A 13619-nucleotide genomic window follows, 5' to 3' on the forward strand; every position below is an offset into this window, starting at 1 on the left:
CATTTGCTTTGAGGATTTATTAAATTTTTCTTTGCAGCTTTATGTAATCTTGTCTTCTTTTTTTTTAAACGGACAATAATCGTTTGATATTTAGCGATTACACCATGGGCTATGTTTAGTGTCATTAGTTCGATTTGCAACATATCTTCGCTGCCAACGCCAAACGAGCCAGCGAGGCCGGGCGAACCCAAGGTCGGTCGTAACGATTGGAAGCCTAACAAGTTCAGTAATCGTAATCCGTCAAACGAAAAGACAGGCAAAAAAGATACCTTTAAATAAAATTCTACTGACGCAAGGAGTAAATTCGTCCCGTCCCCACCACGTACAGAAGGAGTCTTAAGTTAGCGCCAGCTTTACGTTATTCAGTGCCGCCGTTCGAAAAGTGTTAGGACCTCATGAATAGTGATCTCTCTACAAAACAAAGTAAGAATGGAATTTTCGATAATGAACAAAAATCATCTCTTTTAAAAGATCAAACTTTCCGTATAAGAAGATTTTTCATTCTGAAGAAATTTCTTATTAAAAAACTATAATTAAAGCCGAAAAAGTCAATATGAATTTAATTTTAACGCATATAAATACAAATACCAGAGAGCTATAATTATTTAACACTATGATTATAATTATTACTTGTCAGCTTATTTCTCCAACTCCATGTTGCTGGTGATGAAATAACGCCCGATAATTGAAAAACTTTGGTGGCTAGATATCGATATAGTAGGTAAAAGTATTAAAGATGAGTATATTTTCTTGTGTACGATGTTGATGAACTCAATAAACTTATTTGATGAGAAAAAATATTAAATGTTCTATATGAAAAATAAACATATAGTTTAATGTTAATTTATATTCAGAAGCCTATGTAAAATGTCTACTTTTTGCGTGCAGCACGGGAAAATAATAATGGAGTTAAAATTATTAATTTGCATTATTAAATTAACAAACGCTTTTATTTATTATTAAAAATTTATGAAATTGACTAAATTTAAAAAAAGAAAAGAAATGTTTTTTGAACATGAATTCTATGCAGAGGGACAAGTCAACGAAATAAAATTATTATTTTTTAATATTTTAATTTAATGTTTATTTGAATATTTAAAGTTCAAGTTTGGAGAAGTCGTAAACAATCTTTTTTTATTTGTATGGGTCTAGTCGGAATGATAACTTCGTTTTCTGCAAAAAAAAAAAAAAAAAAAAAAAAAAAAAAAATATTCCGGATAGAAATTGATTGAAAAAGCACTGAAATTTCTTTAAAAATTTAATAAAATAAACAGGCTTAAGATTACAATATGAAAAATAAGCATGTTCTCTCTCTCTCTCTCTCTCTCTCTCTCTCTCTCTCTCTCTCTCTCTCTCTCTCTCTCTCTCTCTCTCTCTCTCTCTCAAAAAAAAAAAAGAAGAAAGTTTGATTAAAAATTTAAGAATGAAACTTAATCCTCCATTTCCTAAACAATTTAGGTCGTTCTTGAACTAAATTTAAAATATTTGCTAACTATAATGAAGCCAATTGACCGTGATGTCGATTTCAAAGTGAAAACTCATTGGATTTCTGTGCAAATTTCTCAATTAAAATACAAGTCAATGTCCAAGTACAACTGACAGACGGATGTGTTTCTATAAATTAAAGTTAGTTACACAATAGAATTTGTATTGATTGGCAATTCTGCAAGGGAACTCTGAAATTACAAACAACAGAACGTTTAACCCAATTCTGGGTCAATGTGCTAGATGGTTTTAGCGTTTGATTCGTATGGTATATTTATTTTTAGTTTATTGTCATCAAAAATGTATTGGAACAAACCTGTAGAAGTTAGTTAGATAGATAAATAAATAGAGAGACACTTCTATTGATAATTGTGAACGTAATTAACAAATGTGTGGTGATTAGTGACCGTTAATTGTTAATTATTCAGAAATCGTGAGATGCGGTCTGGTGTGATGTAGGTTTCAGAAAAACATTTTCTTTATCGTGCCAACGTTTCGATCTTTATTCAGATCATCTTCAGGGCTCAAAGTTTTTGTTTTATGCGAAATTGTGCCATTCTTGCGTGTCGTGTCGAGAGTGCACAAGAAGGGCACAATTACACAGAAGATAAACACTTTGAGCCCTGAAGATGATCTCAATAAAGATCGAAACGGCACGATAAAGACAATGTTTTTCTGAAACCTACATCACACCAGACCGCATTTCACGATTTCTGAATAATTAGTAATTAACAAACAAATAATTGCCAAAAACATTCCGCATGGATAGAAAATCCGCTTGCCGGATATGTAGAAGTTAATTTTTAATTGTTATAACGAAATAAACGGACAAAGGATAGAGAAAAATAGAATACTCTTGAAAAGACATTGAGACAATATTCTCCAAAACAAAGATACCATCGAAATATTTACACAAAACATAAAAAAAGAATCTGCTCAAAAAAGTGAACAAGAAGACACATGGTCGAAGGACAATTTGCACACATCAGAAAAAGTAAACTAAGTAAATTAATTACGAAAGAAAACTTTGAAGACAAACATGAACAATAGGTGGCGGACAGAAAAGACTCAAAGGTCGAACAACAACAATTTGTACATATGAAAAACAGAATAATTTAGAAAAGACCGGTCGAAGATAAACTCTTCTATAAATTTGATATAAGATATAACCCCACGAACAAAACCAAATACGCAATAGCAAAACAACACACAATACAAAAGAAAAGACGATAACGCAGATAAATTCGTACAAAAAGATGGACCCAAAATGAAAGATACATCTGAAAAACAGAATAATCTAGGATTGGCAGCCAAGAAGGCAAAACTCAAATAGTTGGCTATAAAAAAAAGTCGAATACATGCACAATAAAAAAAGAGAGTATTCAGAAAACACCGAACATGAACATAAACAAAAGTGAACATAACGCAGAAGACAAATAGTGATATAATTCACTGTCAACATTAAAATACAAAAGCTATTTTGACAAGTTCGTGGTCTTGGGTAGACATAAGACAAGGTAGAAAAATAAAAGCCATAAACAGAAAAAATACTCTAAGTAAGACATGGACATCGATGACATTCACAAAATTGTGCATAAGACAAACTACTTTCAATGAAAAAGAATCATTCTTTAACAAAACCACAAACACGAAAATCAATGAACTAAAAAGCATAGAAAATTAACCTTAATAAAACGTGAGCCACTGAAAATACGCTCAGCGAGATAAGGTGGACACAAAGAAATCTTTTCTTATTAACCCGTGTTTGTCACGTGTAATTTTCATATTTAATTTCCTTCTGGATAATACTGTTTGCAATTGTGTTAAAAAATATCCCTAATTATGCTTGATTGACGACGCCTATGTGTGTGTGGAGAGACCGGCATCCGAATAAACGGTTTTTGCTCTTCCTGAGGTAAATTTCAACGTGAACAATGCTAAAATTAATGTAAAATTTTGTTAAACTTTGATGATAGATCAGAATTTTAAATGGGCGGTACATCTGTTTACTTTTGTGAAGTCTATATTTTTGATTTGTTTGCTTTTTTTTTATTTTTAAAACAGAAATCCATGTTATCATACTTTACAGTTGTAGAAAGTAAAATAAGCAAAAAGTCCAGTTTTAAGTTTTCCTAAACTAAGACAATCGAAAAATTTAACATTTTTATTTACTCTTCCTATACATTAAATAGTCGAAAGTAGAAAACAAAGTGGTATAAATCTACATAAACATTCATTAACTAAAGCTGAAAAAAATGTTCACGAGACAACAGCAAATTAAGAAGAAACACAAGTGGAATAAAAAGTTTATTAGTATTAAGTTCGAGAACACATGACAAAGATTTGATCCACATGAAAAGGCTTCAAAAGGGAACAAGGGACAGAAGAAGTGATGGCTGAAAATGCAGCCAGTAGAGGCGAAAAGATACGGAACTACTGCATCGACCATCAAAAGACTCCATGGGATTCGGAAACTGCATGGAGTGATGATACGTTGACACCTTATGAATATAGCCAACGATAATTGTAAGTTTTTCTTTTTGTTGGAAAAAACGCCCGAGCCCAGTACCGAAAAATCATACGATATCATTTCACTTTCATCGAATTCCGGACGTTTTCTATACAATTTTTTTAAAATATACGTTTGTTTAAATTGTACGTTAGGAACATTTATTTATTCATTGATTATAAATGAAAATATTCTATTATTTTGAAAGAGTTCCAACCTCATGTGTCCATTTTTAAAAGTAGAATAAGGTCAGGGATGATTATCTGCTTTGACGAATTTCACTCCAAAATATTACGATTTCGGGAATTCTTTCTCATAAAAACGCGAAAAACATACCAATGAATCTCAGTTATTGCATTATTAGAACTTCTTTTTGTACTTATCTATGTTAAAAAAAAACATTATTTTTATTATAAATTTCTAAATAGATATTGAGGGAAAGGCTTTCTATTTGCATTTTGTTTGAAGTAAATTTTTGGTTTGTACACACTTTTATTTTAACAAAATATGCATAAATACTTAACTTCAGATTAATGGCGAGTTTAATCCAAACGAATTTCATCACATTTACACCTCTAATAAGCATTATTTTAATATTTTCTTCTTCAAAGATCAAATATCCTGAATCCATTCCTGAAATATCCTTGGGTGATATTATAAGGAATGTATTATTTAATGAATCAAGGTGTACTTTCCATCATTGCAATACTGACATCAATCAGTGTACTGGCAGTCATAGTCAGTCTGTGAATTAGAAGTTTTGCAGGTCCTGTCCCAAGTCTTCTTTTTGGGCTTTGTGCACATTAGCTACCTAAACTAAACTACCCGAGGTAACGCATGTTAATATTTTTCAAACTGATAAGAAATTTAATCTGAATAGAATCCATGCAGCAGAATGTGTTCAGTTGAATCGAAGATGGTTCTGACTTTTCAAACCAAACTACACACACCTAGAACACCGAACAGTCATTCTCAAAATAAAGAAAGAAACTGTTACACTGCTTGTACAACTTAGATCTTCTGCAGCATAGACGCACTATTTTTTAGAATAAAAGAGTGAAAAGTCACTGAACACAGACAAGTTCAGACAATCTTAATACACGTTGAAAAGAACGCAATTTAAGAATGATTAAGTGTAATGTGGTGAAAACCCAGAATTTTAAGTTTCTTGACTGAATAGTACAGATTCAATAAACAGTGAAAAAATTGGCATCAGAGAACAGGATTGAAATCTCTGTGGTAGAAATTGTAATTGAGAAATAATAAAATTTATAAATAAATTAGGTCATTGTTGTACTGTACTGCTAACATAATGAAGGATACATTTACTCTTTTATGGCCCAGCATGATTAGACTCCCACAACATCAACATTCCCAAAAAAGGATTTAACATTCCTGTATTACATTGGTCCCATTTCAAAACATAAAATTACCCTAAAACTAATATTTATTCTTGTTATAGGTCATGAAGACGGAATCATGGGGGACAGGTTCTACACTGCAACAAGAAAGAGCACGAAGAGGAGGATGGTCAAATCAGCTTGATTTCCTATTTTCTTGCATTAGTCTTTCTGTCGGACTTGGCAATGTTTGGCGATTTCCATACTTATGCTATGAAAATGGAGGGGGTAGGTGAAAATTAAAAAGCAAACCTATCATATTATTGATAAATTATACTTTTTAGGTGTGTTTCTTGTCACATACAGTATTGCTATGTGTGTATGTGGGATACCGATGTTTTTTCAAGAAGTGGCGATGGGACAGTACCTTGGATCTGGAGGGTGCACATTGGTAGGACAATTATGCCCTATTTTCAAAGGTACATTTTATTCTTGTATTTGCCTCAAGATATGAAATTTTATAAATTCACATGCTAGTTCATCATGTACTTTTTTTTTTTTTTTTTTTTTTTTTTTTTTTTTTTTTTTTTTTTTTTTTTTTTTCTTAGTCGGAATGTTTATTCTGCAGGAAATCATTATTTTCAGGAGTGGGCTCTGCTACAATGACTTTAGTGTTCTTTCTCAACGTATACTACTGCATAATTATTTCTTGGACACTATTTTATTTGATAAGCACGTTCTATTATTTTCCAGATCTTCCTTGGCAGTTTTGTGGTATGTCTTTATTTTTTTCACATTGTTAACATCATAAAACTTTGTCATTGAATTATTTAAATGCTAAAAGATTTTATGAGATTTTTTAAAGAATTTTGTTTTTTAATTGAGAAATTATAATTTTAAAAATTAAATACATCGATTAAAAAATAATTCTTTTTTTCAGATAACTACTGGAATACTATAAACTGCTATTCCCCTTATAGTGTAGGAAAGATAAGTAAAGTAAATGCTACAATCTCTTCAGTGGAAGAATTTTGGAAGTAAGCCAACCTATTATTTTCCTTTTGAAAACAAACGTAGAATTGTTTATTAATTTACATTACTGAAACATAAAAAGAAGTCTGTTTATACTTCGATGAATTAACACCCATTTGATGTCCTTTTTTTTTGCACAAATAATCAGAAAATCAGTAAAATAGTTAGCAGAGATGTGAAATTTGAATAATATATTTTTAGACCTGACATGTTTAATATGAAATTCTTATGGCAAACACTGTTTTTAAAAAATTAAATAAGACATTAAATATTTTAAGAAAGTTCTAATTCTTAAATAATAACCTTTAGATTTAGAGTTTTGGGAATGACAAATGGCATTACTGAAATTGGAGGTATCAGATGGGAGCTTTTGCTGTGTTTGGTCTTAGGGTGGTTGATGGTGTACCTCATTGTTTGCAAAGGAATTCACAGAAGTGGAAAGGTTTGTTTTTAAATACATTTTTCATTTATATTTATTTAAATTAATGTAACTGAGGATGTTAGGTCATTTGGGTTTCCGCACTGTTTCCGTACATTGTGTTGATAATTCTGTTTGTGAGGGCAATTACTCTTCCTGGTGCAGGTCAAGGGCTCTTTTACTTCATATACCCACAGTGGGAAAAACTTTTGTACCCTAAACCTTGGATTGATGGTGCCACGCAGATTTTCTTTGCATACAGTATTGGCACTGGAGCACTGCCTGCATTAGGATCATTCAATAATTTTCACCATAACTGTTATAGGTTTGATATATTAAAATATTTTTTGTTAATTGACAATTTAAAGAAAAAATCATTTCTAGGGATACTGTTATAACTTGCATTGTCAACACTTTAACTAGTATTTTGGCTGGATGTGTTACTTTCTCTATTTTGGGCAATCTGGCACATGAGCAGCAATTGAGTGTTGACAAAGTTGTAACATCAGGTCCAGGGCTTGTGTTTCTTACATATCCAGAAGTAGTGGTTAAACTACCTGGAGCATCTGCCTGGGCAGCAATTTTCTTCATGATGCTAATTGTGATTAAAAACAACCAACAGTAGTATTTTTTATGTATTACATTTCTTTAATATAATTCTAGGTGCTTGGGATAGACAGTGAATTCTGCTTGGTTGAATCATTCATTACAGGAATGGTGGACAATTGGCCTAAGCAACTGAGACCACACAGAGGGAAATTCACTTTTGTAATTTGCTTTATGCTTTTCATTTTAGGCATTCCAATGGTGACTAGGGTAAGCATATTAACAATTATTATGCAGCTACAAACTTTAGTTTGATCATAAACATCCATATAGCCTTTGCCTATCCTCACTGGTTTGGTCTATCAGACAAATTATAAACCAAGCATTGAAGATGGTGAAGTATAAAATCTGACAGACAAAACTAGCGCAGACTAGGATGATCAGAAATGATCACACTTCAGTTTCAGCACTCAACAGACCTAAAAAAATCACAATTGCACCAAAAAGCATTTTTCAATTTCTATCATTTCAGGGAGGATTTTACATTTTCAAATTAATGGACTATTACTCCGCATCGGGAATCAGCTTGCTATGGGTATGTATTTTTCAGACAGTCGCACTCTCCTGGGTATTCGGTGCCAAGAAGGTTGGAGATTGCATCGAAGAAATGCTGGGCAATAGGCCCAACAAATTCTTGCATATATGTTGGGTCTACTGTGCACCAATAACAATGATTGTAAGTGTAATATATAAAATTTAATTAATTACAGCTCCATTTATCAAGTAAGTGACTTTTGTTTGTTATAGGGAATTTTTTTATTCTACATGGCTCAGTTTACACCGTTACAAATTGGAGACTACGTTTATCCGTTCTGGGCCCAATTTATCGGAATATGTATAAGTATGGCATCAATGCTATGGATTCCAGGATATGCCATTTACTATTTAATTGTAACTCCTGGTCCACTGATTCAAGTAAGGTTTAAAATAAATTAAAACAAACTCAGTGAAAGTTCCACTCAATTTAAAATATTTTTGAATTAACAAATTTTAAAATCCTTTTAAAAACAAAAATTACTATAATCACTGTAGATGTCTATGCATATTTACTTATCCCATGCATTAGGTCAACTACTTCAAAAATTTAAAACTAGTTTAAAAAAAATGTACATCAATGCATACAACAAAAAGAAAATGATTTTCTTACACTTACTCTGTTTTTTTTTTCCAGAAATTAAAAGAAGGAACAAAAGCGAAAGCTTTATATGAGGAAGATCCATTACCGAAAAATTTGCTTCCTTGGTCTGACAGTAGTGCAGTTCTGTTAAAGAGAAGCTCCTATGATGAAAACCACTAATTTTAGCCAGTCAGTATTTACTTGTTGCTTGTTTTTCTGATTCAAGGTTTTTTACTGTGTCCAAATTTTAAAATTCACATTTCCTTATAAATAAACTTTAATTTATTAAAGGTGGTTAAAAAAAGTGATAAGAATTAATGTGTGTGATACAAATTTGGACTCTTACAATTACTTTGAATAGGTTTTTTTATTAGCTTTAAACATTATGTTTTGTAATAGATATTTTATTATTTTTATAATATTAGTTGTTCACTTTTACCTAAAATGCCTGTAGAGAAGAAAAAAGTAAAAGAGGTCACCTTCAAGCCCAATTCCACGGATTTTAGGGACAGAACTTTAACAATGCAGGAAGTGGAAATGTTTACCTTTGTAAAATAGAAAATAAAATTATTTTATATCAGTTGTTTATTACATTGTTTAAACTTTAAATGAATACATGTTCTATGACAAAATATATTTTTAAGAACCAATTGCTGATGATGGATACAATAACAATAATAACGGTGATTTAACAACGTATCTACTGTTGTAATAATAAATTAAAAATATCACATTATATGTCATTTAATAAAGTTATGACTTGAAGTCTTAAAAACCAATCTAAATATCTTTTATGTTAATAATTAGAATGCAATTTAATTCTTAATGAGATTTTGTTTGTTTTATTTAGAAGAAATCTAAATAGCCTAAATTATGTACCCTCTTCAAAAAGATTAATACAGTTTGGGGACCAGCAGAACATTTTTACATTAAAAGAAAATGCTTTTAAGCGATACAAGTCAAAATAAGACAAAACAATGTCAACTTCGTGATGATTAGAGAAGATTCATAGTATAGTATTAATGTGTCATCACTTCGCCATTCTGTTTAAAAATTAAATCTCAAAAATTTGTATTAACTTTAAATATTGCAGTTAGTTTTCTACTAATCAGAAAAGAATTACTAATTTCCGTCTGTCTAACCTCACTGGACCTGACAGGCACCGAAGATGGGAACCAAAATGCTTCAGACCAACCCAGCGAGGGTAGGCAGATCAAAATGATTGGTAATGACCAAATTTCAGGTTCATCACCCCGCAGACAATAGACCTAATCTCAAGCAAGGTGCTAGGCTTTTTCCCCGTGCAAATTGTAATACGTTATAAGTTATTTAAGTCAGCAAAGGTAATAAACATGATGGCTAGGATTATTTATTTTTCTAGCTTTACCTTTTTTTTTGGGGGGGGGATGATTTTTCTTTTATTTAGTTTTAATTAAAATTGTAAGGTACTTGATTTATTTTTATGAATCTATCACCTTTCTACTTTTCCGGGCTTTTGATTAGAAACAGAAGCAGTTTGAGACAAATTATTCTGATTGTCCTGTTGTGCCCTATGAAAAAATTTCATTTTTTTTTTTAAATTTGAAAGTACTAACAGCAATTTAACATAGCACTTTATTTAAAATAATTTCTAATTAATTGTAGAGAGGAAGAGAACAGTTTGTGTCGATTGTACTTAAAATATACAAGCCAACAAGTTGCTGTTAATTACAATATTTTATTAGCAGTTTGTAATAAACTTCTCAATAATATGAATAGTAATAAAAAAACTATTTCTGAAGTGATCTGTTAAATTATTGCAAAATTAGTTTGTTTTTTTTTTTTTGTAGAAGAAAACTCTTACAAATGAAAACTTTGACCCATTTGATGTTTTTAGATAAGGTGTTTATATTTGAAATAAAAGAGAAGATGCATTTTATAGTTGATGTTAGAGTTTGGGTCTGTGAGTTGGCGAACTCTTGCTGTATCAGGTTTGTTTTCACTTGTGGGTTTGTTGTCCTACTCAAACATGTTTCAGCATTGAGCCAGTGAGGAACTTCACCCTAAGACAGACCCAGTAAATGACCAATCCTGATTCAACATCAAATGCAATTTGTTAAACTCAATAAAAATTTTAAAATCTTATATGCAATTAAATTGTTCAAAAATATTTCAGTACAGTCCTATATTACAGTTTTCTTTGCTATTGTCAAAAAATGTGATGCTCTGTACTGGATCATCTTTAGTTTTTGTCAGAAAAAACAAGAATAATGGGCAATACAATCTGACAGCACAAGAGATTAAATGTAAATAAAGTTAGAAAACATATGTTATTACCTTAGTATATAGCAATACAACTTAAATAATTAAGCAATTATATATTTTCAGCCTTAGCTTACACCTGGGTTTTAAGTTTAAAAAAAAAAACACAATATTTTAGTTGAAATTGTTTCTTTTTTACTATAGGTTGGGTGAAAATGAGCAGAAGATATACAGATTCTAAAGATTTGTTAAGGTACGCTAAGAAGAGAAGTTTTTTACAACTTTAAACTTTAAAAACAAAATTTAAATATCCACGATTATTTGTATACAATGTAATTACAAATAAAGTTTGACCTTTTAGGGTTTCATGGATTGATAGGAAAGTTAAAGAATATGAACCTAAAGAGGTAGAAAAAGTTCAGCCAAAAGTGGTCCATTTGCGTTTCTTCGATGGCATTTCTGACTTTCACATCCAATACTTTGTCGAAAAATTTAGAAGAAAACAAACAAAAGAGAATGATGTCATTACACTCAACGATGTAAAAGATGTCGTTTTGTACACATTCTGGGGCAACCTGAATCCAAATTTCATCGATTTCTTTTATACGATTGCAGTCGATCAGTTTCTAAGGGCTCTCCTCCTGTACTTCCAATACTTCATCAGAGTAAATAGACATATAATTTTTGAATTTGTAACACTGTCAAAAATGCATTATTTTTGTCAACAGCTGTCCAGTTCTATGTTAATTTTTGCACAGAATAAAAGCAGAAAGTTGGAGTTAGTGTATAAAAAATTCAAATGCAAAAAATATTTTTTGCGTATTGAACTACTTTGTTTTGATTAAATGTGGCATTTTTACAGTTATTCTAATTCTATTGTAAATCAAAATATAATAGACTAGTTACTAATTATACATTAATTACAGCTCTTTTACATTATTGTGGAGCGCAGTAAACTGAAAAAAACTCATATATCACACCCTAATTCAAAACTACATGAAACCAAATGGCGCCAGCAACTCTCTGACTTAAGATTTATTGTCGCTCGAGAATACTCTTCAATTTTACTCGGTCTGAAAGGCACTGCAAAATTCCATCACTTTTGCAGTAACAATCAATCGCCTGAGTCGGATAGGATGCTTTATGAAAATCTGCATTTATTTTCTTTGAGGATCCTTGAAGTTGTTTTAGGAGAAAGAGAAAATCTAGCATTATATGTAAGGGAATAGTATGAATCATTTTATTTTACAAAAGAGTATAAGTGACAATGTTTCAGGAAGAGTTTAACCGCTTGTTTATGACTGGAACTATAGGTACAAAGAAAAGAAAAAAAGGTATTCTCAACAAGTTAGATGTCGATCTTGAATTTCCATTCTATTGTCCAAAACTTCAATTTAAAACCCCACTAGTCAAGGAATTATACAGGCCAAATCGTGATCCAATCTTGAAAAATATTGGTGTTAAAAAGATGGAAACCATGTAAGAGTTAATATTTTATTCTGTTTACACTTGGGCAAACATTTTTCTGAATTTTTCTTTTTGTTTGAAACCCATAGACAAATCATTACAGGCAATACTATTCGAGAAAGAGTAATTTTATTAGCATAAGAACTTTTCAGTCCAGATGACTACCTTCTGGGTGTTGAACTTGGTCTGCTCTGTAACGAGGAACATTTTACCGAGGCGAATTTTTCTTTTGGTATTTTGGGAAAGGAAAGGGTGTTATTTGATCCATTGTTTGCATTTCGAGAGGATTTATTAATGGATGTTCAGGATTGTTCTAAATATGAAGTAAAGCACAAAACTACATTTGGAGAGTGGACAGTGGACAGGCGCCAGGCTTATTCTGTTCTTGCTAAGATAGATGCCAATTCACCTTACAAGTAAGAAAGATAAAAAAATTTAACTATTTAAAATTTATTATAAATTTAAAAATTATTACAGTGTAAAAAATAAGTTTTATGAGCCAAATAAAAATGCTCGAAGGGAACGAATACAACTGAGAGAGATGTGGATTCAAAATTCAGATTTGAAGTGCAGGCTTAAGTATGGGCTGGAGACTGGAGAAAGGGCCATCCTTACACCAAAAGAGCTGGAAAATAAACGAAATCAAAGAATTTTGAAGGTCGATGACCTACCCAATAAACAATTGTCTGATGAGTTAATTGCGAAGTTGTTGGTTAGTACCACGCAAAAAAAGCATCTCAAGGACCTCAGCCTGTCATCTCTTTTATCCTTTTCATCATCAAGTGAGCAAATCCAGCCAGATGCTGTATCTCTTTTTGAAGATGAAAAAGATGCAATACAACCTACGTCCTGAAAAACTTTAACAGGCTTAAAAGTAATATAATATAAAAAAATAAAATAAACTTCTTACAAATAATATTAAGAAAAATCAGATAATAAAATAATGATAACATTTTTTGTACTTTTATTTTCATTATTTAATAGTACAATCATGGTACATATTAAAATGTTATAAAAGAGTTTTATAGGGTAAATTTAATCAAACTTTCAGTTTTCATAATTCTACTATGATGAGTCTACATTAATTTTTTTTTTGTTAACTGAAAGTCATAAAATGATATTACGGTTTTAGTATATGATCTTTAGTGAGTAGAAGCATTTTGCAATTTAACCGTTTTTCTTATTTGTTTATATGTGCTTACTAGTGTAATCATCAGGTATTAGGTCAGAATTGATTTTGACTTAATACCTGATAAATACACACATAAAAACACAAGGTCGATCCATCACTTGGCAATGTATTTACTAGATTTACAGATAGCCCACTGCACTGAGTCTTGTTTTTTTAAACGTCTCGATGTTTTTAAATGTAAACTATTGTTATTTTCTTTTATACTTTTTGGA

The 13619-nt window shown here is 31.0% G+C and overlaps 2 protein-coding genes across 7 annotated transcripts; both read left to right on the plus strand.

Annotated features, from left to right (window-relative positions):
* Positions 1-244: 244 nt before the first annotated feature.
* LOC106664917 (sodium- and chloride-dependent GABA transporter 1-like) lies at positions 245-9095 on the plus strand. 5 transcript variants are annotated; one of them, XM_014391001.2, is made up of 13 exons: positions 245-423; positions 5457-5622; positions 5679-5813; positions 5980-6108; positions 6275-6371; positions 6676-6808; positions 6871-7109; positions 7169-7385; positions 7448-7600; positions 7863-8066; positions 8138-8305; positions 8562-8696; positions 8933-9095. In XM_014391001.2, exons 2-12 carry the CDS (start codon positions 5460-5462, stop codon positions 8685-8687), a joined length of 1764 nt encoding a protein of 587 aa, XP_014246487.1. In that variant the 5' UTR covers positions 245-423; positions 5457-5459; the 3' UTR covers positions 8688-8696; positions 8933-9095. The 5 variants fall into 5 exon arrangements, with proteins under 5 accessions (XP_014246487.1, XP_014246490.1, XP_014246489.1 ...); XM_014391004.2 differs by having other exon boundaries at positions 8962-9095; XM_014391003.2 differs by lacking the exon at positions 245-423 and adding an exon at positions 3247-3400.
* A 1321-nt stretch (positions 9096-10416) lies between these two features.
* LOC106664948 lies at positions 10417-13152 on the plus strand. Of its 2 annotated transcripts, none has more exons than XM_024229989.1 (7): positions 10417-10477; positions 10953-11001; positions 11110-11413; positions 11675-11965; positions 12025-12227; positions 12368-12631; positions 12693-13152. In XM_024229989.1, the coding sequence occupies exons 1-7, from the start codon at positions 10432-10434 to the stop codon at positions 13066-13068; spliced, it is 1533 nt and encodes a 510-aa protein (XP_024085757.1). In that variant the 5' UTR covers positions 10417-10431; the 3' UTR covers positions 13069-13152. The 2 variants fall into 2 exon arrangements, with proteins under 2 accessions (XP_024085757.1, XP_014246542.1); XM_014391056.2 differs by lacking the exon at positions 10417-10477 and adding an exon at positions 10501-10792.
* The last annotated feature ends 467 nt before the right edge of the window (positions 13153-13619 follow it).

The sequence above is a fragment of the Cimex lectularius genome, unplaced genomic scaffold (genome assembly GCF_000648675.2).
Source record: "Cimex lectularius strain Harlan isolate CLEC.00 unplaced genomic scaffold, Clec_2.1 scaffold105, whole genome shotgun sequence".
Classification (NCBI taxonomy): Eukaryota; Metazoa; Arthropoda; class Insecta; order Hemiptera; family Cimicidae; genus Cimex; species Cimex lectularius.

Coding starts and splice junctions, on each gene's coding strand:
- LOC106664917 (XM_014391001.2), top strand. CDS start 5,460: ATGAAGACGGAATCATGGGGGACAGGTTCTACACTGCAACAAGAAAGA. Junction 5,814..5,979: donor ATTATGCCCTATTTTCAAAG/GTACATTTTATT, acceptor CATTATTTTCAG/GAGTGGGCTCTGCTACAATG. Junction 6,809..6,870: donor GAATTCACAGAAGTGGAAAG/GTTTGTTTTTAA, acceptor TGAGGATGTTAG/GTCATTTGGGTTTCCGCACT.
- LOC106664948 (XM_014391056.2), top strand. CDS start 10,633: ATGCAATTAAATTGTTCAAAAATATTTCAGTACAGTCCTATATTACAG. Junction 11,002..11,109: donor GATTCTAAAGATTTGTTAAG/GTACGCTAAGAA, acceptor TTGACCTTTTAG/GGTTTCATGGATTGATAGGA. Junction 11,966..12,024: donor GAGAAAATCTAGCATTATAT/GTAAGGGAATAG, acceptor ACAATGTTTCAG/GAAGAGTTTAACCGCTTGTT.